Source organism: Eptatretus burgeri, chromosome 3 (genome assembly GCF_056783735.1).
Source record: "Eptatretus burgeri isolate ZD-2024b chromosome 3, Ebu_testis_v1, whole genome shotgun sequence".
NCBI classification, from domain to species: domain Eukaryota; kingdom Metazoa; phylum Chordata; class Myxini; order Myxiniformes; family Myxinidae; genus Eptatretus; species Eptatretus burgeri.
In genome coordinates, this window is record NC_140963.1 from 121,072,487 (window position 1) to 121,098,769 (window position 26,283).

A 26,283-nucleotide genomic window follows, 5' to 3' on the forward strand; every position below is an offset into this window, starting at 1 on the left:
AATTGTGCTCTACAGAGTGATATAAAGGTGAAAAAATCCAGATTACAGACAAAAAAAAACAAAAAAATAAAAAAAAAAACTTACCAAGTAACAGATCTTACAAAAACTTCGTTTTGGCAAGATAATGACACTCAAACCATCAAGGATCAAGACATTGGATCTAAGTAACCAGGTAAGCAGCTGAAGAGGGTGGTAGTGATTTTCTTTGATGAACTTTTTCCAAATATAAAAACAACATTGACATTTATGTGAATTTTAATGAGCAAATGCAATCGGGCAGGACATGCTGCCAGGTACAACATAAAATAACATTCACTTTCCACTCGTCTCAGACTTTGATTTCGAGGCACGGAGAGATGACAGTCGGCGGCGCTTTGCAATTTGCTCGTGACGCTTCTCCCTCGCTTCCTTCATGCGTTTGGCAAGCAAGCGTGCGTATTCTGCCTTCTCCTCCTTGCTCTTAAGGAAGCGGCGTTTCTTGAGTGCGATGCGGCGACGTTTGTGCTGCAGTACCTGAGGAGTGACCAGTCGCTGGATCTTGGGTGCTTTGGAGCGAGGCTTCTTACCTGCAAGGCAAGAATATATGCTCAGAACGACTTTCTACGTCACAAACAAAACGACGACACCGGTGGAGTGCGAGACGCCGCAACACCCACCACCTGCTCACCTTCACGGATGATGGGTCGTCGGACCACATATTGACGCACATCATCTTCCTTCGACAGGTTGAACAGTTTGCGAATCTTGCTCGCTCGTTTCGGGCCAAGGCGCCGTGGGACAGTGGTGTCGGTCAGGCCCGGGATGTCATGCTCACCTTGACGAGGACAAAATAAAACTAACCACACCAAGATGTACAGTTAAAGATAAATAGAAAAAGAAACACTGCAATACAACAACACCTACCCTTGCGTACAATAACCAAGTTGAGGACACTGAGATTGGCATCGACGATGCACCCACGAACAGACTTGCGCCTACGTTCACCCTTGCGCCGTGGCCGATAGCAGGAATGACCCTTGCTGAGGAGGAGGCGGACACGACCATTGGTCAACACCCCCTGCTTCATAGGGAACCCCTGCTTGTCATTTCCTCCGCTGATCCGCACAATGTATCCCTAAAAAGTGCACAACAGATCGTATGATTATTTGCACAACCAACTACATGGAAATAGTCATCTATAGAAACTAGAACGGCATTCTTCCACACCTCGACGTCGACCAATATGCCTCTGCCCGCATTACATCATTATAATACTTGCACTCGGTTCGATTTAAATCCCTTCCGCTGTTCAAGCATCACATTCTACCCGACATGAACTCTGGCCTCTTGATGCTGAAATAGAATCAGTTCCATCTATAAAATCATACATACTTGCTCCAAGTTTGACCTTCTATCCCCTCAGCTGGTGTTGGGTTATCATGGTAACGAAAACTGATCACGGACGGACAACCCGTACATATAATTTATGCCTTTGGCAACTTCGGCGGAGGGATAAGAAAAACAAAACACGAAGCAGTGAGTGAAACCTCGGTCAACCAAGGTGATAATGTCCGAATTACGTACTGTTTGAATGTCAACTGCATCGTGACTATGTCTATAAATTACATACCATTACAATGTACCTCTGAAACCTTTACTGCTGAGACTTCTGGACGCCTTTCGGAAAAAAAACTACGATGGAATATACCCTTTAGCTCTTTTGAGACCCTTTTCGTCCTCTTCACCCTTTAGTTTTGACCTTTAAGCTCCATTACAACACACCAATTAGACATTTTGAACCCTTTGACCACTCAGACCTCGACAGGCGTTAGAAATGTAAGCCTTTAGACCCATTAGAGATATTGTTGTGGGCCGGGGTTCGGTGGCGATAAACGACCACTAGATGGAGCAGTAGAGCAGTCTCCCACTGAACACCCAGAATTTAGGTTGTGACCCTTGGATAACTCCAAAGGTCACGGGTCCCTTAGCGGACCGCGGTCCCCGATATTTCGACGGCGTGGGGTAGGGTTAATTGCCTAATTTCAATTTTCCTAAGTACCCACGTCGCCCAACTACCGGGGAAAACCACACCCTCGACCGACTTTGTCCGAACCGAGTCGCTATCACCGACTCGGATCCAGCGTAACCGAGCGGAAGCTTCCAAAGCCGCACCGGACCAAATGAACAATTTACGGCACGAACGGCCTCACTAATTCTCAATACGCACCATGCTAGGCCAATGGGAGAAAGCACAGAAAACGAGCTAATGCATTGAACAATTGGGGGTTTATTTATAATGGGGCAGGGGGAGCACAAAAAGAGCAGAGTTATCCGAATAAAAGAAATGCAAGCGATGTACAGTTAAGCAAAAGGCACTTAACAGTTTCTACTTACAGGACGGCACCACACACACACACACACACACACACACACACACACACACACACACACACACACACACACACACACACACACACACACACACACACACACCTTGTCCACCAAGTTATATCTGAATCCATCCACAACTTTGAGCTATCTTGCACAGAAAGACAAAAACCTTCGCCCACCTTCGGTGGCAGCAGTAATTGGGGTGCTCCCCACACCCTGAACCCCGGGACTATTGATTTCGAACCACCGAAAACCTTCCTGTGTATAATCACACACTTTCAACTCATTCTGTCTCGGTGTTCAGCATGATCAGCAAAAAAAATGCACAAATATTTCTCAAATTAGATGCAGTGTGGTGCTGGCAGAATGCCCATCAACTGCATGGGTAGTTTTTAGCATTATTTGCTGAAAAAGTGGTCTGTATATTTACTCCTGGCTCTGGGGGGTGTTTGTGTACATGACTCTTTTGGAGTGTTACCCTAATTTATTTAGGGTAACAGACCTAACGTAATAGACCTAACGCCGAGCTCTGAGAGAGCTCGGCATTGTTGTTCTGCTTGTGAAGACAAAACCTTTAGAACTCTGCTCTTTTACATACAGGATCCGGATCTCCTTAAATACTAAACACCTGTACACATCCTCGCATTGAGGGTGCCTTTTGAGAGCGTCTATCATGAACTTTTAAATATATTCGGACATTTGCTTTAAAGTTTCGAAAAGTTCACGTTACTATTGAAAGATTATTCCATTTAATGTGGTTATTTCGTAAATACACTATTTTCTCGTCATGAATGACGATCGTCCAGGACGGGTCTGCTATTGGCTCCGTCAAGGCACGTGACGAAATATCGGAAGTTGTTGTTGTTGCTTTTTTTTTCTTCTTCTTCTTGTTCTTCTTCTGGTGAAGACAAAACCTTTAGGACGCAGCTCTTGGACACATTTGTCCTTGTTGTTCTATATGCCAAGACCTTCAAAAAAAGTTTGGGTAACACCTCCAGATCAAGTACGTTTTCTCTGTGGCGTCCATCTTGGATTTGCAGTTGGCTTCCAGCAAACCATAATTGAACCAAAATACCCGTATTGGGTTTAGATGGAATAAATCATTATTAAGCATCCACAAATTATTAATTTTGATTTACTTCAATTACTTATGCATTGCTCAACACATTTTAGCATGATTTATTCTCTTAAAAACTTGGTTCACAGTAGAAAATGAGCATATTTTACGTAATTTCAGTGAAAAATAGCTTTCACCTTGAAAGTAGCTCAAAGTTTGATGGTCTCTTATTAAGTTCTCTGAGCAATTCAATTTTCATATTCTCACAATGGGGCTATGTGTGATGACCAGAGCTCATTGTAAACCAGTCACCCCTACCCCCAAATGGCCACTTTTGCGGTATTTCATCAAATGATGATATCTCCTTAATTAAATGCCATGGAAAGTGGATTTTTTAATACTAAATATTGGTTATTGACCCCCAATGAATTCATTGGTAACATTTTTGTATTTTTTTAGCTGATCTAATTAGCATAATCCCAAGATTTTCCTCAAAATGACTGACAAAATAATGAAAAGTAGACACGATTTAACATTGAAGCTTCAATTAATGGTGTAAAACAGTGATGTGCACAAGCTTCAATCCTACAGGGACTATATTGAGACACTCATCCTAATTAGATGTAAGGGAACTTGGGGCACAACCACATACAACCACAACCACGGGGCAAGGTCAAGTACCAAAAGATTTCCATATTTTATTTCTAGCCATCACACCATGTTTAGAATGATATGGGCTTTTCCTCGATAAAGGTAATACTGTGATGACAATGCTATTAGGGTCCATTTGACCTTGACCCCATTGTTTGAGGCCAACCACCATGTAACCAAAAGATTCCATATGTTATTTCCCATTTATTTACAACACATCTATCTATAATTCCAGCAATCTCTGTGTGCCTGTGTGCGCGTCTGTGTGACCGCTGTTTCTCGACAACCGCTGGTCCGATCTAATTGAAACTTGCCAGGTATATTTCTGGGAACCTGAGGATGTGCCTTTTCAAGGTTTGATATTAATCGGACGAGTGCTTCCCAAGTTATGGCCATTTACTTACCAAACCAATGATAGACACGTTGCTGCGTGGGCGTGGCCGATGGGAAAGGGAAGCTCAGCTGTGTTTGCCATTACTGGTTACAACGTACGGGCTTCCAGATCCATTACGGGTTACAACGTACGGACTTCCGGATAATGATGACTTCGTGTATTCTAATAATTTCTCGATTTCTTATGCGCATTTATAGATAAACACAATGCCCCAAGTTATGATAGTTTTCATATTAGACGGTGTATAAATTTCGGGAACATCAGAGTGCTGGTATGCTCCGAACCAGGAAGTAATTTTTTTTTCTCTCTTCTCTTTTTGTTTTTCCTTGCCACGACATTGCGAAAAGGTAAAATACTTTGGCGCTAATTGAATAATTGGGTATTAAAACTAAATTGCGAATAATCTTAACTGCGAATAATATTCAAACTTCCGGGCCATGCACGTACGGGCACTCGAGAGCGAAGAAATGGCCTGCGTAGTTGTTGTTTGTTGCTCGCGGTTTGAATATTTATTTATTTTTATTTTTATATATTTATTTTTTACGGGCACGTACGAGTCAATAATTCCAGCAGTGTGTGTGTGTGTGTGTGTGTGTGTGTGTGTGTGTGTGTGTATGTGTGTGTGTGTGTGTGTGTGTGTGTGTGTGTGTGTGTGTGTGTGTGTGTGTGTGTGTGTGTGTATATGTGACCGCAGTTTTTCGACGACCGCCGGTCCGATCGGATTGAAACTTGCCAGAAATATTGCCAGGGCCCCGCGGATGTGCCTTTTCAAGGTTTGATATCAATTGGATTAGCGGTTCCCAAGTTACGGCCATTTATCTGTCGACCAATGACAAGACACGGTGCTATGACATCACGAATGATGTCACAATTAATGTTTTTTTTTTTGCACGATTGACTGGCCGATCTGATTGAAACTTGCCAGGAATATTGCTGGGGACCCGCGGATGTGCCTTTTCAAGGTTTGATATCGTTCTTCATCCATTTCAGCTGTTTTTTCCTGTCGTGCCTGAGTATGTTTTTGGAAGTCTTAAGGAATTCACCTCTTCGCAACATGCTTCCCAACGAAATAAATCTCATTTTGGTAGTATGCTTTGCAAACAATTTTTTTTTAAACTATTTTAAAATAAAACAATTCAAACATGGAATAACTAATGACACTACTTTCAGGTCTCTTACAAATCCTACCCTGTCGCCTCAACGTGGTGTAGGAGTGGCAATGGTCAATGGCAGCGAATGTCATAGCTCGCAAAGACAGGGAGGAAAACTTGATTTTAATTTGCATTTTAAATAACTCTGTGTGTGGAAGTATCACAGCAGTTGTTACTTCAATGCAAGCGATAATTTGTGGATTGCATGTGAACATTCCATATGGGCATGCAGTACTTCCGGATAGTGATGACTAACTGTATTCTAATAATGTCTCGATTTCTTATGCGCATTTAAAAATAAACACAATGCCCCAATCCAGTCGTCATTTACGAGAACGAAGGAACGGCCTGTGTGGTTGTTTTAATTTTTTTGCACATACGGCCACGCACATACAGCCATGCACGTAAGGGCACACGAGAGCGAAGGAACGGCCTGTGTGGTTGTTGTTTCTGGCACACGGTTTAAAAGTTTTTTTTTTTTACGGGCCCGCCCTAGTATATGTAACTGAGCCATCAGACCATTTTTTTTTAGAAAGATAAGGACATTTTTTTTCTTATAAAGGGAACACTGTTGAGGGTCTATTTGACCTTTAATCCTTCACTCAAGGTCAAATATCAGGTGACCAAATGATTTCCCATATGTGATTTCCTATTAGTGTATAATACATACCTAAGCTCTCAGACCATTTTAAAGTAAATTACAGGAATATGAAAGTCTATGATGTCATTTTTGGGGATACCGAAGTGAGGTAAACTATGATGTCACAGTGAGGTTAACTATGATGTCACTTCCTGTTGGCAACTGGATTTTCAAGAAAAAGAAGAGAAAGCAATGCTGCAAACAAAAGGTAAGATTTTAATGGATCACCTTTGATATTAAGTAAATATAATGGTCAAAAGTTGTAAATGAAATATCAAAGAATAATTGTATCTCATAAAACGAAATATTTTAATGAATAATTGTGAAATCTAGATCAAAATATTTAAATTTCAAAGCAAAATGGGGGAATCCCCCAATTCTATCTATAAATAGACAAATTGTCTGTCATAAAATTTGATCAAGAACACATAGAAATATAAATTAAATGTCAAATCATACATTTTTAAGGGTAGGGAATTGAATGGCTTTGGTTTCAAAGACCTTGACTTATGCTTTCAGGGTCAACTATTAGTATTCAGATATTAACGAGGAAATTTGTAAAATATAATAAAACCTGATCAAGAACACACAGAAATATGAATTAAATGTCAAATCATCACATTTTTAAGGGTAAGGAATTGAATGGATTTGGTTTCCAATACCTTGACCTTGGCCTATGTTTTCACAAGGTCAACTATTATTATGCACATATTAAATGTATCAGCTTGTCAAATCATATCTGGGATACATATGAATATGAAGAAAATGATAAATTATACATTATCAGAAGTTGGGGAAGAATGGAAACTATCATCACACGTTTTCTGCCAAAACAATAAAACAAAAACAGACCCCCATTAACATGAACACATGTAACATGGGGCACAACCATACATGTAAATGGATGGGGCACAACCACATACCAGTGTGCGATTGTGCCCCAGGCCTGTGACACAACCACACACTGGTATGTGGTTGTGCCTCATCCAGAATGTGCAGAATAGTTTACATGTATTTTCCTGTTATGTCCCTGAGGAGACGGGGGGGGGGGGGGGTCATATAAAATTGCCAAAATTAAAACTCGCATCGATTCCAAATAGGTAGTTGTCCAATTTACTTTAAGTGTGTGGTTGTGCCTCCAATTCCCTTAGTATGTACAACATGTAGTACTAATAATATCCTATTTTTTTCAGGGTTGTGTAGAGTTGGATAAAGTGCCAATGATGGAGTCTGTAACTCTTGTAAAGTCATCTCAAGACCTCTGTTATGATGCAACAAAATGTATTATCTGCCAAAAAGTAGGCAATAAGACAGCAAGCACAAGCAATGGCTGTTAAAGGATACGGGAAGCCAGCGGCATACACAATGACCGTGTTTCCAAAAGACTGAAGCTTGTTGAAGGAGATGGGTTTTGTTATCATGTGACGAATGAATGTTACAAGAAGTACACTATGAAGACAGTTCTTTACAGAATAACTAAGAAGAATCTAGTTCAAGGCCAAGACTCATCTTTTTCTTAGCAGAACAAAACTGAAGGTGGAAGCTCTCGCTCCCAGGCAGTTCGCCACCGACCTAATGCAGATACTACAGCAACAGGATTGCGAGTTGTGAACTGCATTATCTGTGATAACAAATCCTACAAACAACTGTACACAAAATATTGTATCAGTGAATCCAACCGTGCTACGTCTTTTCTTGCTGCAACTAACTTCTTCCAAGATGCCGTCTTCGACCGAACTTGTGATCTTCAAGATCCACATTCTGTGTTTGGAGCAGATCTGTATTATCACAATGAGTGCATGACTAAGTACATGTATAAGTATGAGTCACGATCAAAGGACTAACAGCTTGTTTGACTATTTTTGACTAAATTACATAAAATATGGTAATTTTCTACTGTGAACCAAGTTTTAAGAGAATAAATCATGCTAAAATGTGTTAACAATGCATAAGTAATTGAAGTAAATCAAAATTAATAATTTATGGGCGTTTACTAATAATTTATTCCATCTAAACCCAATATGGGCATTTTGGTTTAATTAATTATAGTTTGCTGGTAGCCAACTGCGAATCCAAGATGGACCCTACAGAAAAAAAAAATGTACTTGATCTGGAGGAGTTACCCAAACTTTTTTTGAAGGTCTTGGCATATAGAACAAAAAAAAAAATAGGGTGATGCTCTAAAAGAGTCATGTACACAAACACCCCCCCCCCCCCCCAGAGCCTATACTAATTGCATGAATGATATGGATGTCTGTGTGATATTGTGACGAATCTGGAAGCCTTTTGCAAACAAACAGCCAGAGTAGCTTAGTTATTTCAATAAGTATGAGTTTATAGTTAGAATCCCTCCTTCTGTCGAATGGGAATTTCGTGTGTGTGCTGTGAGTTATTTTATAGTCAGGTTTATTACATCTACAACTAGAGGGGGAGCACTCGGTGGAGTGCAAAACCTCCGCCGCCAATACTGCTGGGTCACTTAAGTGAACCTGATATACTATTCATTGTAGGTCAAAACGGATCAGACTCGACTGAACCACGATTGAATAAACTAAACTAGATCGACGTGCATGGAGAAATGCCCCCCCCCCCAAAAAAAAAAAAAAAAAAAAAAAACATTTTTTTGAAAAAACAGTTGCAAAATTTCTTTTTTTCTCTAACAATTTTTTTAGGAGGGGGGGGGGGTTAGAAATCACTTCAAACATGGAGAAATGCAAAAAAAAAAATTCAAATATTTTTCAAATAAAATCGGAATTTTTTTGAAAAAAAGTTGCAAAATTTTCTAAGTTTTTTTTTTGAACAAAATGGACCAAGTCCAAAATCTAATGGCATGATACTTGGACCATACCTAATCCCCCCCCCCCCAAGTTTTGTCGAAATCCGTCCAGGAGTTTTTTTCCGTAATACTGTTCACAAACAAACAAACAAACAAACAAACAGACAGGGGTGAAAACAGTAACCTCCATCCATCTTTGATGGTGGAGGTTAACAAACAACAGCACGGTCCCTGACTCAACTCGGTCACTATTGCCCACGTGTTTTTGGCTGAAGGCATGGGCGGAGCCTCCATCGCCTCAGATCCGACTCCACCCCAGAAAGGTGGGAGTTGCCCTGCCTACCGTGGGCCTGTCCAATGAGGAACGGCCACTGAATCGCGCGATTGAACCGTCCAATCAGGAGGCAAGTGGCGAGGAAAGAAATCGCTCCCACCTCAAGAGAGTAGAGGAGTGATCGTGGCGACTGCCTAGTGCCTGGAGTGATCGTGGCGATTGCTTAGAGTCTGCAGTCTTGGTGGCGATTGCTTAGAGTCTGCAGTCGTGGTGGCTTGGTTTCGTTTGTGGGCCATGGACTTCGGGTTGTGGGTTCAAGTCCCACCATGGTGGTTTGGAGTCGGTGTGACCGCACGAGGCGGGAAGGTACCCCGGCCAGGCTCTGGTCCCCTCGCTCGCCTTTCCCTCCTGGGCTGAGGACGGAAAATAGACCCATGAGGTCCATTGTGTGCGTGTGTGCGTGTGTGCGTGTGTGCGTGTGTGCGTGTGTGCATGTGTGCATGTGTGCGTGTGTGCGTAGGTAGGACAAATTGATTAAATTTTGGTAAAGATCTGAATCCAGATCCGAGAATTGTTTTTTTTCTTTATTTTTTTTAAAAGTGATTCTTCCCTGTCGAGAGATGGAACCAAAACCAATATACAGCACGATATCTGAAAAAAGTTATGAACGGAGTTGGACAAAACATGATTGGTGAGTTGGGTAGGTTGACAAGAACAAGCCAATTAGATTCTGGTGAAGATTCGGATACGGGTGGAGGTATGCGCTCCACCGAGTGCACTTCTAATTACGATTTGTAATACTGGTTTCCATCACCGATGCTATACAACATCCATTTACATGGAGCAGATTGGTCGATTCTTCCACTTGTATGATGCCATTTTACATTGACATCGTACAAGTGGAAGAATCATAACCATACTGTTTGTATGCTTCTTTGACTTCCATACACTCCTACAACACGAGATGGAATGTTTAAAACTGTTGGTTATACTCAGGGTATTGGTTTTAGGGGGTTTAAGAAAACCCCCCCATGGTTTAGGGTGGTGGGAGGATGCCAATCCTCTCCATGTAAATGTGTGTCGTATGGCATCACATGGTGTAAACCAGGAATGACAAATCATAACCAGAAGAGCACTAGGTGGAGCGCATACCTCCGTCCAGACTCGGATCTTCACCAAAATCTAATCAGTTCGTCCTCGTCACACACCCTTCCTGCCCACAAAATTTCATCCAAATCAGTCGATAACTTTTTGATAAATTATGTAAACAGGCACAGACAGATAAGGGTGAAAACATAACCTCCGCCGTCCTTTGGTGGGCGGACGTAATAAAATACGCCATAAATGAAAAAGTTGGGGAACTGACCCATCCACAAAGACGGGGTCTTTTGTCAGTTATGGAAACAGAGGAACGAGATAGAAAATGCAAATTATACAAGCATAATATGTTCTACAGTAATCGTGCGTCGATATCGTACATTGACAGGTTGTTTTACAAGCAATCGGAAAGTTCCACCTTCAGAAGGACTGTAAAAGCATGGTTGGTGACAATTGTACAGTGTGGCAAATACGAGGAAATAAGGAAATATCACACAAGCGTATACAATGGCTGGATACTCGTCCATACGTACAGTTAAGGGGCATAGCGACCCCCCCTTGGAGGGTTGACATTTTTACACTTTGTTTGATTGGGAGTGATCAGGGAAATTAAAAAAAAATTTGGCTCAGGTGCCAGCGATAACTCGACCACTGTTCGTGAAAGATGATGTGGGATCTTTTAACGTCCACCAAGTGATGTAGGCAGACGGGACGTCCAGTTTGTCGTCGATCAAGAGATGGCACACAGCATTGATGAATCGCCCTGCCTGTGGAACACCAGGATGAGAGTTTATAGCTGGGTGGGATTCTCACCCAGGCGAGACAGCTTAGGTGTCAGTGTGCGTACCTCCAGGCTACTCCATACGGTGGATTGCAGCCAGACAAGTTTTCGCAGGAGCCGTATTCAGCAGGTCAGATATTGTGGAAGGAAGTCCAACCGCTCCAAAAAGGGGACGTTAAGTACATTCAAGTCCGTTAAAGGCCGACGTGGGCACCTGAAATGAAACGGTGAAACGACCAAACCTGGAAGAAGGTTCCCATCACAGGTGAGTCCAAGTTTGAACAGTTTGTCAATAACCAACGGCAGTTTATTCAAAGGTAGACGGGAGCATTCCAGCCGTCAGTGTACAACAGCTCGAGTAGGCCATCAGCCATGGCTCAGAAAATGCCTGAAATTCAAGTTTCGTTCCACTCATCAGGGGAGAGGGGGGGGGGGGTAGACAAAACCCTGATAATGATAGTTTATATCCAAATACATCTTCTTCTTCTTTCGGCGAGCTCCCGTGAGGGGTCGCCACAGCGGATCAACCGTTACCATTTCGCTCTATCCTCTACATCTTTCATTGACACTCCAACCACCCGCATGTCCGCCCTCACCGTATCCATGAACCTCTTCTTTGGGCCTTCCTCTTCTCCTCCTGCCTGGCGGCTCCATCTTCCACTGATGACATTCATCATCACCCCTTCAATTTCCAACTTCACACTCATCACTCGGTCAGACAATCTCCTCACCTCCAATACCCTCTTGACATAATCTTCCTTCAGGATGACCCCGACACCATTTCTCCTCCCATCCACACCATGGGAGAACAGTTTGAAACCACCTCCAATGCTCCGAGCCTTACTCCCCATCCACTTGGTCTCTTGTACACACAGTATGTCCACCTTTCTTCTCTCCATCATATCAGCCAACTCTCGCCCTTTGCCAGTCATCGTCCCAACATTCAGAGTTCCAACTCTCACCTGCACACTTCTACCCTTCCCCCTCTCCCACTGCCTCCGGACTCGCCTTCCCCGTCTCCTTCTCCTCCTTCGCCCAGCAGTAGCACAATTTCCACTGGTACCCTGCTGACCACCGGTACCGGTGGCGGTCGTTGGTAACCCGGGCCTCGACCGATCCGGTATGGAAATTCGTTTTGTTGTCCGCATAATGATTTGGCATAGGTTTTTACGCCGGATTCCCTTCCTGACGCAACCCTGGTCGCCTCTTAAGGCCCAGTCACACCTTGACGTTTTAGCCAGCAATGGCAACGTATTAAAATGTATGTAAAACCCTGGCTTACGTTGAACTTTTGATGTTTTTTTTAAAGATTCGGACGTATTCATAACGACTTGTCTTATGCATAACGTATTAGTAACGGACACAGACGTTTCGTCGTGTTATAGATAACTTATACCAACGAATGCTGAACCTGTTGTCGGCCTTCACAACCTATGCCCAACGATAGTCTAACTTATGCATAGCGCGCTGCAGGCATCGCCAACGATGACGTGGCGTAGGTTATGAAAAGGCTGCCACACAACGATTAAAATCACAACCGCCGCAGAAATGGAAGTGTCAACATCGCAGTCACACCTTTGCGATCTTGCCAGCGATTTTGTTCCAGACTCCCGGTATTTTTTTTCTTCGGTATGACGGTGTTCAGTGTACAGTGCGGTTATGATTTAAATCGTTGAGCGGCAGCCTATTAATTATATTATAACCGCACGAGAGATCGAAGTGTCAAAATCACCATCATATCGAAGGAAGGAAGAAAAAAACAAACAAACAAAAAAAAAAACAGGGAGTCTGGAACACTGACGCTAACCATTACCTTGACGTGTTTCGACTTATGAGCACCTTACAAGTAACGTGTGTTGATGTGTGTCGACGATCGCATGACATGCCTACAACTTATGGCCAGTGTTATGCGGAACGTGTGAGTCATACGCTGGCATAAGTCTTAAAATTTCAAGCATGGAAAATTTGAGGACAACCAAAAAGTACAACGTTTAAAGCCAGCGTACAACGACGTATGGCAGCGTTTTTCAGCGTGCTCTCAATGTTATCAACACTTACCCATAACGTATTCGACGTGCACAAGCGTTTTAGACAAATTTTCCAAAAATCGGCATAAGCTGGCTAAAACGTCAAGGGGTGACTGGGCCTTTACGACACACAGGGATATGGTACACCTATTCTAACTGGGGCATACATCGGGCGCAGTACAGCTGGTACTCATTTCGCCGACCTCGGAAGGATGGCAGGCTGAGTCAACCCCCTGGTGTTTTCGACTTGGTATATATATATATATATATATATATATATATATATATATATATATATATATATATATATATATATATATATATATATATATATATATATATATATATATGTATCTATATATATTTGCGAATTCGCGCCCGCCGGCGTGCGGACGGCCACGTCATTCGAATCGCGACCGCGTCGCCCACCGGACGGACAATTCAGTCGTGACCCTCCGGGAACTATCGCCCGGAGCCAGCCACGGGTGGGCCTTTCGACCTCACCACAATCGTGCCAATCGGCCAACCGCGTAGGATAGGGTTGTTCGCCAAACTCGACCTACCGAAGTACCCACGCGGATGGTAAACCGGGCGATCGTACCTCGCCGCAGGTCGACTCCAGACACGAGCCACTTGAGCGGCCCGTTCCGTACTATCGGGATAACCGAGTGGTGTTATCGTCGACCTCGACGGTTCAGATTATTTACCAGGCGTTTTGCACCCACTACGAACCCTTTACGTGAAGCAGGATGGAGGGTCAATAAAGAAAAGACGAAGCGAAACGGGAAAAAAGTTCACACAAAGCACATATATATACAGTCAAACAGTCAAAATGCACATATAGCAAACAAAACAAAAGCAACAACGACGCAGAGTTACTACCGACTACGTGCACACACGGCAACACTTATACAGTTCTACTTTACAGACGGCGCCAACACACATTTACTCAAAAGCAAAGGAAAGAAGCCACCCTCATAGACAAGGGGGCAGATGGGCCTGTTGGCCAATATGTGCGCGTGACCTGATGGAGCGGCCAGGCCCGTGAGACCGGGGGGGGGGGTCCTACCCACGTCCTCGTGACGCGTTGGCGGACGAGCCGCAGATGTGGCCGCGTGGCTGTGCCCCGACTCCGTGCTCTTTGGCGGGTTTCGTTGGCACAACGTTTGGAGTGGGGTGGGAACGGGGCCCCCTTGTTGCACTATCTCAGCAAGGGGGAAAGGGGGAATTGTTGATGCCCTGGGGGAGGGAGAATGGCTGGCTGGCTTGGGTCCCGCGACGAGCGATCCCACGCCGCGACCTCGTCACCGACCGCCGTCCTTCTCGCCTCGGACCCGAGCTCCTTTGCCTCTTCCCGCAACTCTTCTCAGCCGACTCCAGAACCCAACTCGAAGACACACCGATCACTTCGCCACCTGACTCGACTGACTGCATTCGCCTTCTTATAGGCCGGCAGGAGCAGCTAATATGCAAATATCCGGATCAGGATGACCCCGGGGGCGGAGCCACGCTCGCCCACTGGTCGGAGGAAAGGGGGCGTGAATCTCCCCTGATCCCAGAATTTGCATATATCAATTTCACACAGACGCGCCTGGAGGCAGGGCCAAGCCGCTCCGCGCTTGCTAATTGGAGGGAGCAAAAGTGGGCGTGTAGCATTCCTGATCCGAATTCTCCCTCGGAAAGGCCGTTATTTGCGCTCGCGGCTCGGTGCGTTCGGCACCAATCGCCGAACGGGCCCAAGACAGCCCGACGCTCAGTGTTCACAGGTGGTGCGGGAATGGCCGTAGGAGAGAGGTGAAGGTGGTGGAGGGTTTTCGGTGGTGGTTTGATGGTTGTGGTGCCTTTTGGGAATGGCGGTGATGCGATGATGTGGGATCGAGTTGTGAAGGTAAAGGTCATGGCTGTTGGCGTTGTTGTTGTCCGAGGGTTGGAGCGTGGTTGCAGTTGGTGACGATGGCTGGCGTGGTGGTTGTTGTGTGATGGCGGTTGAGACGTGGTTGGTTCAAAATAAAGATAGAACAGAAAAACGGCTATCTCAAAGCATCGCAGCCCGGATGAATCACATAAATTCCCTCTATACAACGGGTTTGGGGCTAACTACACATGTACTTAGAGATATCTCACCTACGGGCCCTGAATGGTGGTTTGCGAATTTCCACAGCCGTAACAATATATACATATATATATATATATATATATATATATATATATATATATATATATATATATATACATACATATATATATACATATACATATATACATACATATATATATACATATACATACATATATATATATATACATACATATATATATATATATACATATATACATATACATACATATACATACATATATACATACATATATATATATATACACATATACATACATATATATATATACATATACATACATATATATATACATATACATACATATACATACATATATATATATATACATATACATACATACATATATATACATATATATATATAGACATATATTAATTCAGTGTCCCAACGGGGCTTGAACTCAGGACCTTTTGGGTCCCAAGCCACTGCCCTAACCACTGCGCCAACACTAGGCTTTTTATATCCAAATACATACGTATCCAAAAGTTTATATCCAAATACATAGGTATCCAAAAGTTCTCAACTCATACAGCTGTAGTTATTATGTATTTTCATATTGAAAATCGATGCATTCGCCACGCTCTTTCATTTGAATTTTCTCCACACGGATCACGTGATGCCTCGACAGTCAATAGACGCTCCCCAGTGTATTATTCACCAGGACAATTATAGCGAACGAAGAAGTCAAACGTTTTATGTCTGTAAGATGGGATAAATGGAGAGAAAGTGTCAACAAATGGCTCGTCTTAGACGGTCACGAACGACGTTTAGCCGAGAGTGCCGGCGTGGGAGGACTAACTTCGATCATGGGCCGATTGTACCCGGGTTGCCGGTGTAAAGACTTCAAGCTACCCCCCCCCCCCCTTTCAAGTTACATCCCGGTAATCTGAAATCGATTTCAAGTTACCCCCGGGGGTAGCTTGAAATCGATTTCATCCTACTCCCTACGATTTCAGATTACCCCCCTCAAAACATTTATTTATGTATGTTTATTTACAAAAAAAATAGTAATTTAATTGGTATTGAAAACTAATTAGGGAAACACCATTGACCACGTGACAGCCTTTCAAGAGTTTGCAATGAATTTTGATTTTAATATGAATGATTTTATTTTAATATTGTTATTAATTGAAATCAGTATTTCTCATACAGTTATAGTTTTTGCTACATTTTTATGAAATCCTTCTTCGATATAGTTGATACAAATAGACATACTGGTATATCTTTTAAACCAACTCAGACTATACTTACAATTATGGAAACAACGCAATAAAATCAATGAATAAGAAAGGCAATGAAAACAGCTTATTTTTAATTTACAATTTCGTTGTGGTCATATGGCAGCTTCGCTGCCGGGTAGCTCTCATTTCTTGAAGCACGACTGTGTCGCTGATGCAGTGCCCCTCTACCAGTACACACACTGGAACCGGTACTCATTTCGCTGACCTCAGAAGGATAACAGGCTGAGTCAAACCCCCGGTGCATTAATTCAGCGGCCGACGGGGCTTGAACTCAGGACCCTAGGATCCCAAGCCACCACGCTAACCACCAATCAGGACCCTAGGATCCCAAACCACCACCCTAACCACTACTCAGGACCCAAGGATCCCAAGCCACCACCCTAACCACAACTCAGGACCCGAAGATCGCAAGTCGCCACCCTAATCACTGAGCCAACACCAGGCTACACACTCAGCCTGTCATCTTTCCGAGGTTGGCGAAATGAGTACCAGTTCCAGTGTGTGTACTGGTAGAGGGGCACTGCATCAACGACACAGTCGTGCTTCAAGAAATGAGAGCTACCCCGGCAGCTAAGCTACCATACGACCACAAAGAAATTGTGAATTAAAAATAAGCTGTTTTCATTTCCTTTCTTATATATTGATTTTATTGCGTTGTTTCCATAATTTTAAGTATAGTCTGAGTTGGTTTAAAAGACATACCAGTATGTCTATTTATATCAACTATATCGAAGAAGGATTTCATAAAAATATGGCAAAAACTATAACTGTATAAGAAATCCTGATTTCAATTAATAACAATATTAAAATAAAATCAATCATTCATAATAAAATCAAAATTCATTGCAAACTCTTTAAAGGCTGTCACGTGGTCAATGGTGTTTCCCTAATTAGTTTTCAATATCAATTAAATTACTATTTTTTTGCAAATAAACATACATAAATAAATGTTTTTAGGGGGGTAATCTGAAATCGTAGGGGGTAGGATGGAATTGATTTCAGATTACCGGGAGGTAACTTGAAAGGGGGGGGGGGGTAGCTTGAAATCTTTACACCGGCACTCCGGGTAATAGGCCCATGATCGAAGTTCGTCCTCCCGCGCCGGCACTCTCGGCTAAACGTCGTTCGTGACCGTCTAAGACGAGCAATTTGTTGACACTTTCTCTCCATTTATCCCATCTTACAGACATAAAACGTTTGTCTTCTTCGTTCGCTACATTGTCCTGGTGAATAATACACTGGGGAGCGTCTATTGGCTGTCGAGGCGTCACGTGATCCGTGTGGAGAAAATTCAAATGAGAGAGCGCGGCGAATGCATCGATTTTCAAGATGAAAATATGCAATAACTGCAGCTATTTGAGTGGAGAACTTTTGGATACGTATGTATTTGGATATATACTATCATATTATCAAGGTTTTGTCTACCCCCCCCCCCACCCCCGATGAGTGGAACGAAATTGCACGATACAGCTTACGGCTGATGTAGGCACAGCAACGAACGGATCATGATCCATAGAGGTTGGACAAAATGTTATCAAAGCTTTTTCACCTGAAATGTCTTCATTGGTGATACGTCTCATCAGAAAAAAAAAACCCCACCCAAATCCACCCATGGGAAACCTCGTTTTGACCTCAAATCCAGGATGGCCGACATTATACAGGTGCAAAACTTAAAATGGACCTAATTTTGGAAAGAAACAACATAGAAACACTTTTAAGGTGTCATTTTTAACTAATTTGAGGACTCCCGTTCACAATGTTGACGAAGAAACTGGATCCTGCCCTCTCAGAAAGTCTACTCTTCCTGCACGCTTTCAGTGGGTGTGATACCACATCAAGGCCATATGGAATCGGCAAAGTGACTGTTTTTATGAAGTATGCAGCACTGAGCAAGTCAGCCACCGTTTTTATGTCTCCGTCTTCATCGAAACAGGACATCGAACAGGCAGGAGAAGATACCATGCTGGAGATATATGGGTGCACTACATCACTAAGCCTCAACGCAGCAAGGGTGACGAAGTTCCTATTGAAGGTAGCTACTTCTACACAATATGCATCTCCAGAAAAGCTTCCACCGATGAGTGACGCAGCCACTTTTCATAGTCATCGGACTTATCACCAAGTGCAGGGATGGCGTGGCAATGATATCGCCTCTGCAGTTTGGGGTTTGGAAAGCCACTCCCGGCGGTCTTGTGCCTATCAGGATGACTCAGCTAGCAGCACCAGAGCGACTCCTCAAGATAATTCGGTGCAATTGTGGTGGCCAGTGTGACAAAAAAAACATGCACCTGCCGCAAGAATGGACTACAGTGCACACCAGATTGTGGCCAATGCAGGGGAGTAACATGCATGAATGTGCCACATGTGGACAATCAGGATGATGATGACCAGGATGTAGATCTCAATAATAATACAATGGATTGACATTGCAATTTGACTTTAAAAAATTATCACTCATACAATATAATTTAAGTGATCAGGCATAGTAAACTTTGTTATTAGACACCTTAACACGGGTTTCAAAATAATGTCACTGCAAGGTCACAAAATCTGTTTGGATTCTTAATTATTTGGTTAAATTTGGCTATGATCATGATCTCGATGCCAATCTCATAAATAAGTGAATGGACATCTTGAAAGAGTCCATTGAAAATGATACATCCAATGTACTTTATTTGAGTCGATTTGCATCATTTTGATCAAATTCAGGGTCAAATTAGGATCAAATTTGACCTTGACCTTGAATTTATCACATGATCGAGATATCCAATCACCTCAAAACTATTACTAAATGAATGAGCATCTTAATAGTATACGTGGCAATAACAACCAATATATTTCATCAATAACTATCATTTTGGCATAACTCTTGATACAATTTTGGTCAAATTTAACGTTGACCTTGACATCTAACGATCTTATAAGTATCACTAAACGAATGGGGGTCCTCAAATTAGTTAAAAATGACACCTTAAAAGTGTTTCTTTCCAAAATTAGGTCCATTTTAAGTTTTGCACCTGTACAATGTTGGCCATCTTGGATTTGAGGTCAAAACGAGGTTTCCCATGGGAGGATCCGGGTGGGGTTTTTTCTGATAAGACATATCGCCAATGAAGTCATTTCAGGTGAGAAAGTTTTGATAACATTTTTGTCCGACCTAAATCGTTCATTGCTTGGACTAATGGCCTAGAGTAAAGCATGGAGGTTGATCAATACAGGCGTCGAGCCGCATCTCATCCTTTGGTGTCAGAGATTTACACAAAATTGAAGGTAGACCGACACTGCCGACAGGTGCAGGTAGGTTCCGAGGCATCGTGCCATTTCTTCAGGAACGCGTCTCATTGGGCGGGCTTTCATCAATCAACATGACAATGACCTCGAGCATGCAGTCAATTTGGTGAAAACCGATGTGGAATGTAAAAATGGCGATGGAATCCTCAAGAAGATGCCTTTACCTGCTCAAAGTCCTGAAATGCACATCATTGACGCTACATGGGATTATATGGAGGGAGAGAAAGTCAAACAACAACCTCAACATGTCAGATGAATTGTGGAATGTGCTTCAGGACATTTTGAACCACATTGCACGGTTCAATATTGATAAACTGTGTGGAAGCACGAAAACAGGGCATCATGCACATGTAGAACGCACGTGTACAGGGTAGGTGGTTTTATTCCCTGTACGTTCCGTTTAAACGTTTCAGATTCAAATCTATTAGGACTGGATCCGTGGCGGTGTAGCCGGCGGTGCTGTACTTGGCGGTTTAACAACAGCAACACGTGTTTTTTTTTTACTCTCGTTTCGACTACCGTCAACTCAGGACGCTACGATCGGTTCAAAAATCACGTCAACCATCAAAACCGAGACTCGGGGGGAGGGACAAGGACAAGGAACAGCAGGACGACAGTTTCTCGAACCTTCCATTCATCCCCCAAACAATCAGCCAACACTTCGGCCGCGATGCGTTTCTCGTAGAAGCTCCGTAGTTTCCGATCATCATCCACCTCGATGAGCTTCTGGCAGCCTGTGGCCGGATACGAGATGTTGAGCTGCACAGAGAGAGGGAGGGAAGCCTCGATTCAACGGAACGAAGGACGCACAGGCCGCGCCATTAAATTACCCACGACTCGTAATCCGCCGCCATCCGCGTCCATCGCAACATCGTTTCATGCAACAACGGCGGCAATAGGGGCCAGAGACTATCGCCGGTACGTATCTTGTGGAATATCATTGTCCGAATGACTGAACGAAACACGTTTCCAAGACAACTCGAACTGTACGAACCTTCATCTCTCCGGATGCTGCTTCGGCCCAGAGCAGAAAAAAAAAGAAAGCAGGAACTGCGCATGCGCACACGATAATAACATCTCGCGATATCTTACGTTCTTTTTGGCTTTTTGGTTTATTTTTTAATCACTTTTTCACAGGATAATTAAATATTAAGTGAGACGTTTTTTTTTTTTAATTTTATTAGTAACTCAATAATGTTTTTTTAAACTGACATGACAGACTCGATAAGTCGGAACCAACCGAGCGTACGCAAACTCATATATACTCCTCGATGCGAAGCACGTGCGGATAGTGACGAAACGCTGTTAGTTTGGGTGTCTCGTTATGCTACCGTTGGTTTGGGGGGACGTTAAAGATTCCATGGTGGGTTTTTTTATTTTGCGGAAAAGAGGCGAGTTATCGCCGGCAAACGAAACAAATTCCAAACTCCTGCTCTCGTCTTCATGGGGGCACTGCATTGGTGGCACAGCAATGCGGCGGTACGGATCAGGACAGTTACTTAATCCGGGCAATGAACGTGTTTTATTCCGTTTATATTACTTGTGCGTGGCCGTACGTACAAAAAAACCAAGAATTGTGACGTCAATCGTGACGTCATAGCACCGTGTCCTGTCATTGGTTTGGTAAATAAATGGCCATAACTTGGGAACCACTTGTCCGATTAATATCAAACCGTGAAAAGGCACATCCTCAGGGCCCGAGCAATATACCTGGCAAGTTTCAATGAGATCGGACCAGTGGTTGTCGAGAAACGGCGATCACAAACAGACAAACAAGCCGGTCGATGGCGATGGGTCGCCGAGCATGGAAACTATAAGATATAGAGCAAAATGGATGTCATATAGCGGATAGGGAATCATCTTAAGATTATGAAAATGAAATCTCATCCAGTTCCATCTACTGATAACTACTCGGTATCCATTTGAATGAAAAGTACCGAAAATGCGGTTTGATATCGGAAATCCCTAAAGTTTGAGGGGGTGCTGTGGGTGAACAAAGGTCTAAATCGAAAATCCGGCTCGATGGTTTGTGCACAATGTATTCCAGATGATTAGTGTGAATTTTTATGACCATCGGACCATAACCCTCGGAGGAGTAGCATTTGGCGCGAAGGCACCTCCAGCTCTCGCATATTATCGATTTTTGCACTAATTGACCTTTGACCCCTGACCTAAGCGAAATCGGTCAATATATCCTGAGGCAAAGTTGTAGTACTCCTTGAGTACCATGAACCTGCAAAGTTTCATTCGTATCGATGCACTCACCTGGTCGCAAGGGGGCCTTCAATTTTCGCCAATTTTCACGCATACGTTAATTGTAGGGGGCGCTGCGGGTAAAGTATTCCATATATCACAAGAACCGGAATATATTTGATAGAGCATCACCTGTAGATCATTCGTGCCAAATTTCAGAACCCTACATAACCATAATGCCTTTCGGAATTGATTTCGTGTGAACGGTACCGATTTTGAAGGTTTTTCGGTTGTTGCTAGGGAACAAAGCGTCCCTAGCAACCATCACAATTTCCAAAGCACGAGGTCATAAGATGTACCTACCACCGGAGTTTGGTCAAAATCCGCCCACGTTTACTACCAATTATGCTGATGACAAACGAACAAACATCCAAACAAACATCCAAACAAACATCCAAACAAACACACAGAATTACTGACAAAAAAGGGTCACCTATTTCGGCGACCCAACAGACAGACGGACAAACAAATGAAAAATCACTCATGGAGTGACAACTTCGCAAAACAGCACAAAGTAGAATGGCACTCGGTAGAGCGCACACCTCTGCCAGGTGGAACAGTTCATGTTTCATATCCCACTGATGGGCTGGATCCGAACCAAAATCCAATCCGCTTGTTCTTGTCACCAATTCAACTCGTCCACCTTGTTTTGTCATAACTCGTCCACAACTTTTTGTGACATAGTGATATATTTAGTTTTTGTCCCTATCAATCAATTTTAGAAATCAGGCCTGTGTTGACTTTTTGACCTTAAAATTTATTGGTCGTTCAATTCAGCGACTTGACATGAAAATGTTTTTCAAATTTCAAGTCAATCGGATGAAAATTGAGCATTTTAGAAACAATTTTAAAAAATTGGCCTATTTTGGATTGGTCTTATGGCCTATGTTGACCTTTTTACCTGTGATAACCTCAAAAGTAATCGGTGGTTGAATTCACTGACGTGATGTGCAAATCCTGTTCAAATTTCAAGTCAATTGGATGGAATTTGAAGATTTTAGAAAACTTGGCTCAAATTTGCCTCTTGGCCAATGTAGACCTTTTCGGTCAACGAATTTTACCGAAACTTCAATGCGGGACCGTCGCAGTGTTGGTGGCATTAATCTCTGAAAGTTTCAGAATGATCAGTTGACAGTTTGGGTTGGAGGCGAGCGGACACGCACACGCACACGCACACGCACACACACACACACACACACACACACACACACACACACACACACACACACACACACACACGCGCTCGCACACACACACACACACACACACACACACACACACACACACACACACACACACACACACACACACACACACACACACACACATACACACACACACACACACACACACACACACACACACACACACACACACACACACACACACACACACACACACACACACACGTGCGCACGCTCGCACGTGCGCGCACACACACACACACACACACACACACACACACACACACACACACACACACACACACACACACACACACACACACACACACACACATACACACACACACACACACACGGAGGCGATCAACATACTTGTCAAAAACAAGTTTTTTTGCCAAGTAACAAACGTTCCCAAATTGCAACACACTCTCCGAATCCTTCGGTGAAGGTAAATATCAGGCTATACATTACTATCTCGATTTTGGTCCTGTCTCTCAATGGAGAAGAATCACTTTAAATATTAATAATTCTCGTATTCAGATCCAGAGTCGGATCTTCACCAAGATTGAACCAATTCGTCCTTGCCACACCCAACCTGTCCACCAAGTTTCATCCGAATCCGTGCACAACTTTCTGAGATATCCTGCACACAGACAGACAGACAGACAGACAGAGAGGGGTGAAAACACAACCTCCTTCACCTTCGGTGGCAGAGGTAATATACAGTGGGGAGAACAAGTATTTGATACACTGCCGATTTTGCAGGTTTTCCCACTTACAAAGCACGTAGAGGTCTGTAATTTTTATCATAGGTACACTTCAACTGTGAAAGACGGAATCGAAAACAAAAATCCTGAAAATCACATTGTATGATTTTTAAATAATTAATTTGCATTTTATTGCATGAAGTATTTGATCACCTCCCAACCAGTAAGAATTCCGGCTCTCACAGACCCGTTAGTTTTGTCTTTCAGAAGCGCTCCCATTCTCCACTCATTACCTGTAATAACTGTACCTGTTTGAACTCGTTTTCTGCACAAAAGACAGCTGTCCACACTCAATCAATCAGACTCCAACCTCTCCACAATGGGCAAGACCAGAGAGCTGTCTCAGGATATCAGGGACAAAATTGTATAGAGAATGTGTTGTTGAAGTGGGGGCATGACTGGCTGGTAACTTTCAATGCGAAGAAAACTAAATTGCTATCCATGTCTCGCTTTAGAAACAGGTCATTCCCTTCTGTGGACATGGAGTTTTCAACCTTAGCAGAATCATCTGATCTTCGGAATCTTGTTATGGGCATCTCTTCAAACCTCCGTTTGGGTAAGTACATTTCTGGTATTGCGAAGAGTGCTTCAGAGCGAGTTGGTTGTCTTTATCGAGCGCAGAGGTATTTACCTCCTGATGCTCTTTTGTACCTTTATAAGACAACTATACGTCCCCCTCATGGAGTACTGTTGCCACATTCAGGCCGGAGTACCGGCCTGACACTTATCTTGACTTGATAGGCTCCAGAGATGCATAATGTACCAAATTCCTTAGTTTGTGAGTTAGTCAAACTGGCAGCCTGTGGCTGTTAGGGTTAGGGTTCCTGCACCCTAACATCGCATTACCCTACCCTTGAGGTTAATTGCCACTCTTGGTTTGTTCTACAAATTTTTTCATGGCAAATGTTCTGCTGGACTTTCTAACTTGGTTCCTCCTGTACGAATGTTTGGACACGAGACTCGGTTTGCCATCTCTGCACACCCATGCACCATGTACGAAAGCTGATCGAATGTGCAGAGCAAAAGGCTTTGTGGATAGTTGATTCCTACTTCTTACATCTTTGAGGTTTCATTGCATTACACCTGACTTCTGCTACTTCCTGTGTCTTGGAGGTTTTCTTGTTATTTTTCTCTTTCTTTTATTTTGTTTGGCTTTATCCTTATCTTTACATAACCTTCCCTTTGCCCCTTACCTGGAGTTCACAGTTAGCAGGGTAGCATAAGCAGCCTTATTCCTTGATTGGAGCAATTTCCATGAAAAAAACCCAAAAACTAAGATGTTGTATGTTGACTAAGAATATACGAGGTAATGCAAGACTATGTAAGAAGCATTGTAGTAGTGCTCTGAGTGATCTGCAAATCTCATTGATCCCTTGTCCTCACAGTCTTGTGGCTTATGTTTGCCATTGACGAATGTACTTTTGTGTAGTCTCGTCAAAAGCAAAGTTCTCTATTTATTAATTAATTAATTAATTAATTATCCACCCCCAGAGCGTGAAGAGTGGGCGATGGCTACGAACCTCAAAAGCACCCTAGTACCGCCCGGGTAAGCCAGCACACCGAGAACACCCGTACGGTAGGTACTAAAACAACAGAGTGGCCTCAGGTGGTAAAGATGGCATGGAGAAGTGATGTAGTTTGGAGAATGTGACATTTAAAAGCAGTGTTTTCCAATTACCTTTCACTTTCCATGTCAAAATGAACACTGTTAAAAGTTGTCAAACCTCCATTCCCCTTATCTCTGAATCCTTCACTGCTTTCATGACAACAGTGTGTTGTCGTGTCTCCGCGTCATTTTTTTTAATGTTAAATTTTTTCATCGTCTTCATTGGCCACATTCATTTGGTTTCATGTATGAAATAATTGCAGCTTTTCTTTTCGTGACCTGCTCGCCCAACTCTGATATTTTGCTCTTGTATTTCTGTGTTTATCGTGATGATGATGCTGTTTTTTGAGCTTATTATTCTATTATTCTCTCTCTCTCTCTCTCTCTCTCTCTCTCTCTCTCTCTCTCTCTCTCTCTCTCTCTCTCTCTCTCTCTCTCTCTCTCTCTCTCTCTCTCTCTCTCTCTCTCTCTCTCTCTCTCTCTCTCTCTCTCTCTCTCTCTCTCTCTCTCTCTCTCTCTCTCTCTCTCTCTCTCTCTCTCTCTCTCTCTCTCTCTCTCTCTCTCTCTCTCTCTCTCTCTCT

At 43.0% G+C, this 26,283-nt stretch overlaps 1 protein-coding gene and 1 long non-coding RNA gene across 2 annotated transcripts; one reads left to right on the top strand and one right to left on the bottom strand.

Moving 5' to 3' along the window:
• Positions 1–237: 237 nt before the first annotated feature.
• Positions 238–20,941, bottom strand: LOC147030870 (small ribosomal subunit protein eS6). The gene is made up of 5 exons (XM_085875394.1): positions 20,887–20,941; positions 20,520–20,651; positions 904–1,114; positions 668–814; positions 238–566 (listed from the first exon to the last, which is right to left on the bottom strand). Exons 1-5 carry the CDS (start codon positions 20,890–20,892, stop codon positions 313–315), a joined length of 750 nt encoding a protein of 249 aa, XP_085731520.1. The 5' UTR covers positions 20,893–20,941; the 3' UTR covers positions 238–312.
• Positions 20,651–26,128, top strand: LOC147030871 (uncharacterized). The gene is made up of 3 exons (XR_015056552.1): positions 20,651–20,810; positions 24,552–24,652; positions 25,588–26,128. It is a non-coding gene; the product is annotated as an uncharacterized LOC147030871 (long non-coding RNA).
• Positions 26,129–26,283: the final 155 nt, after the last annotated feature.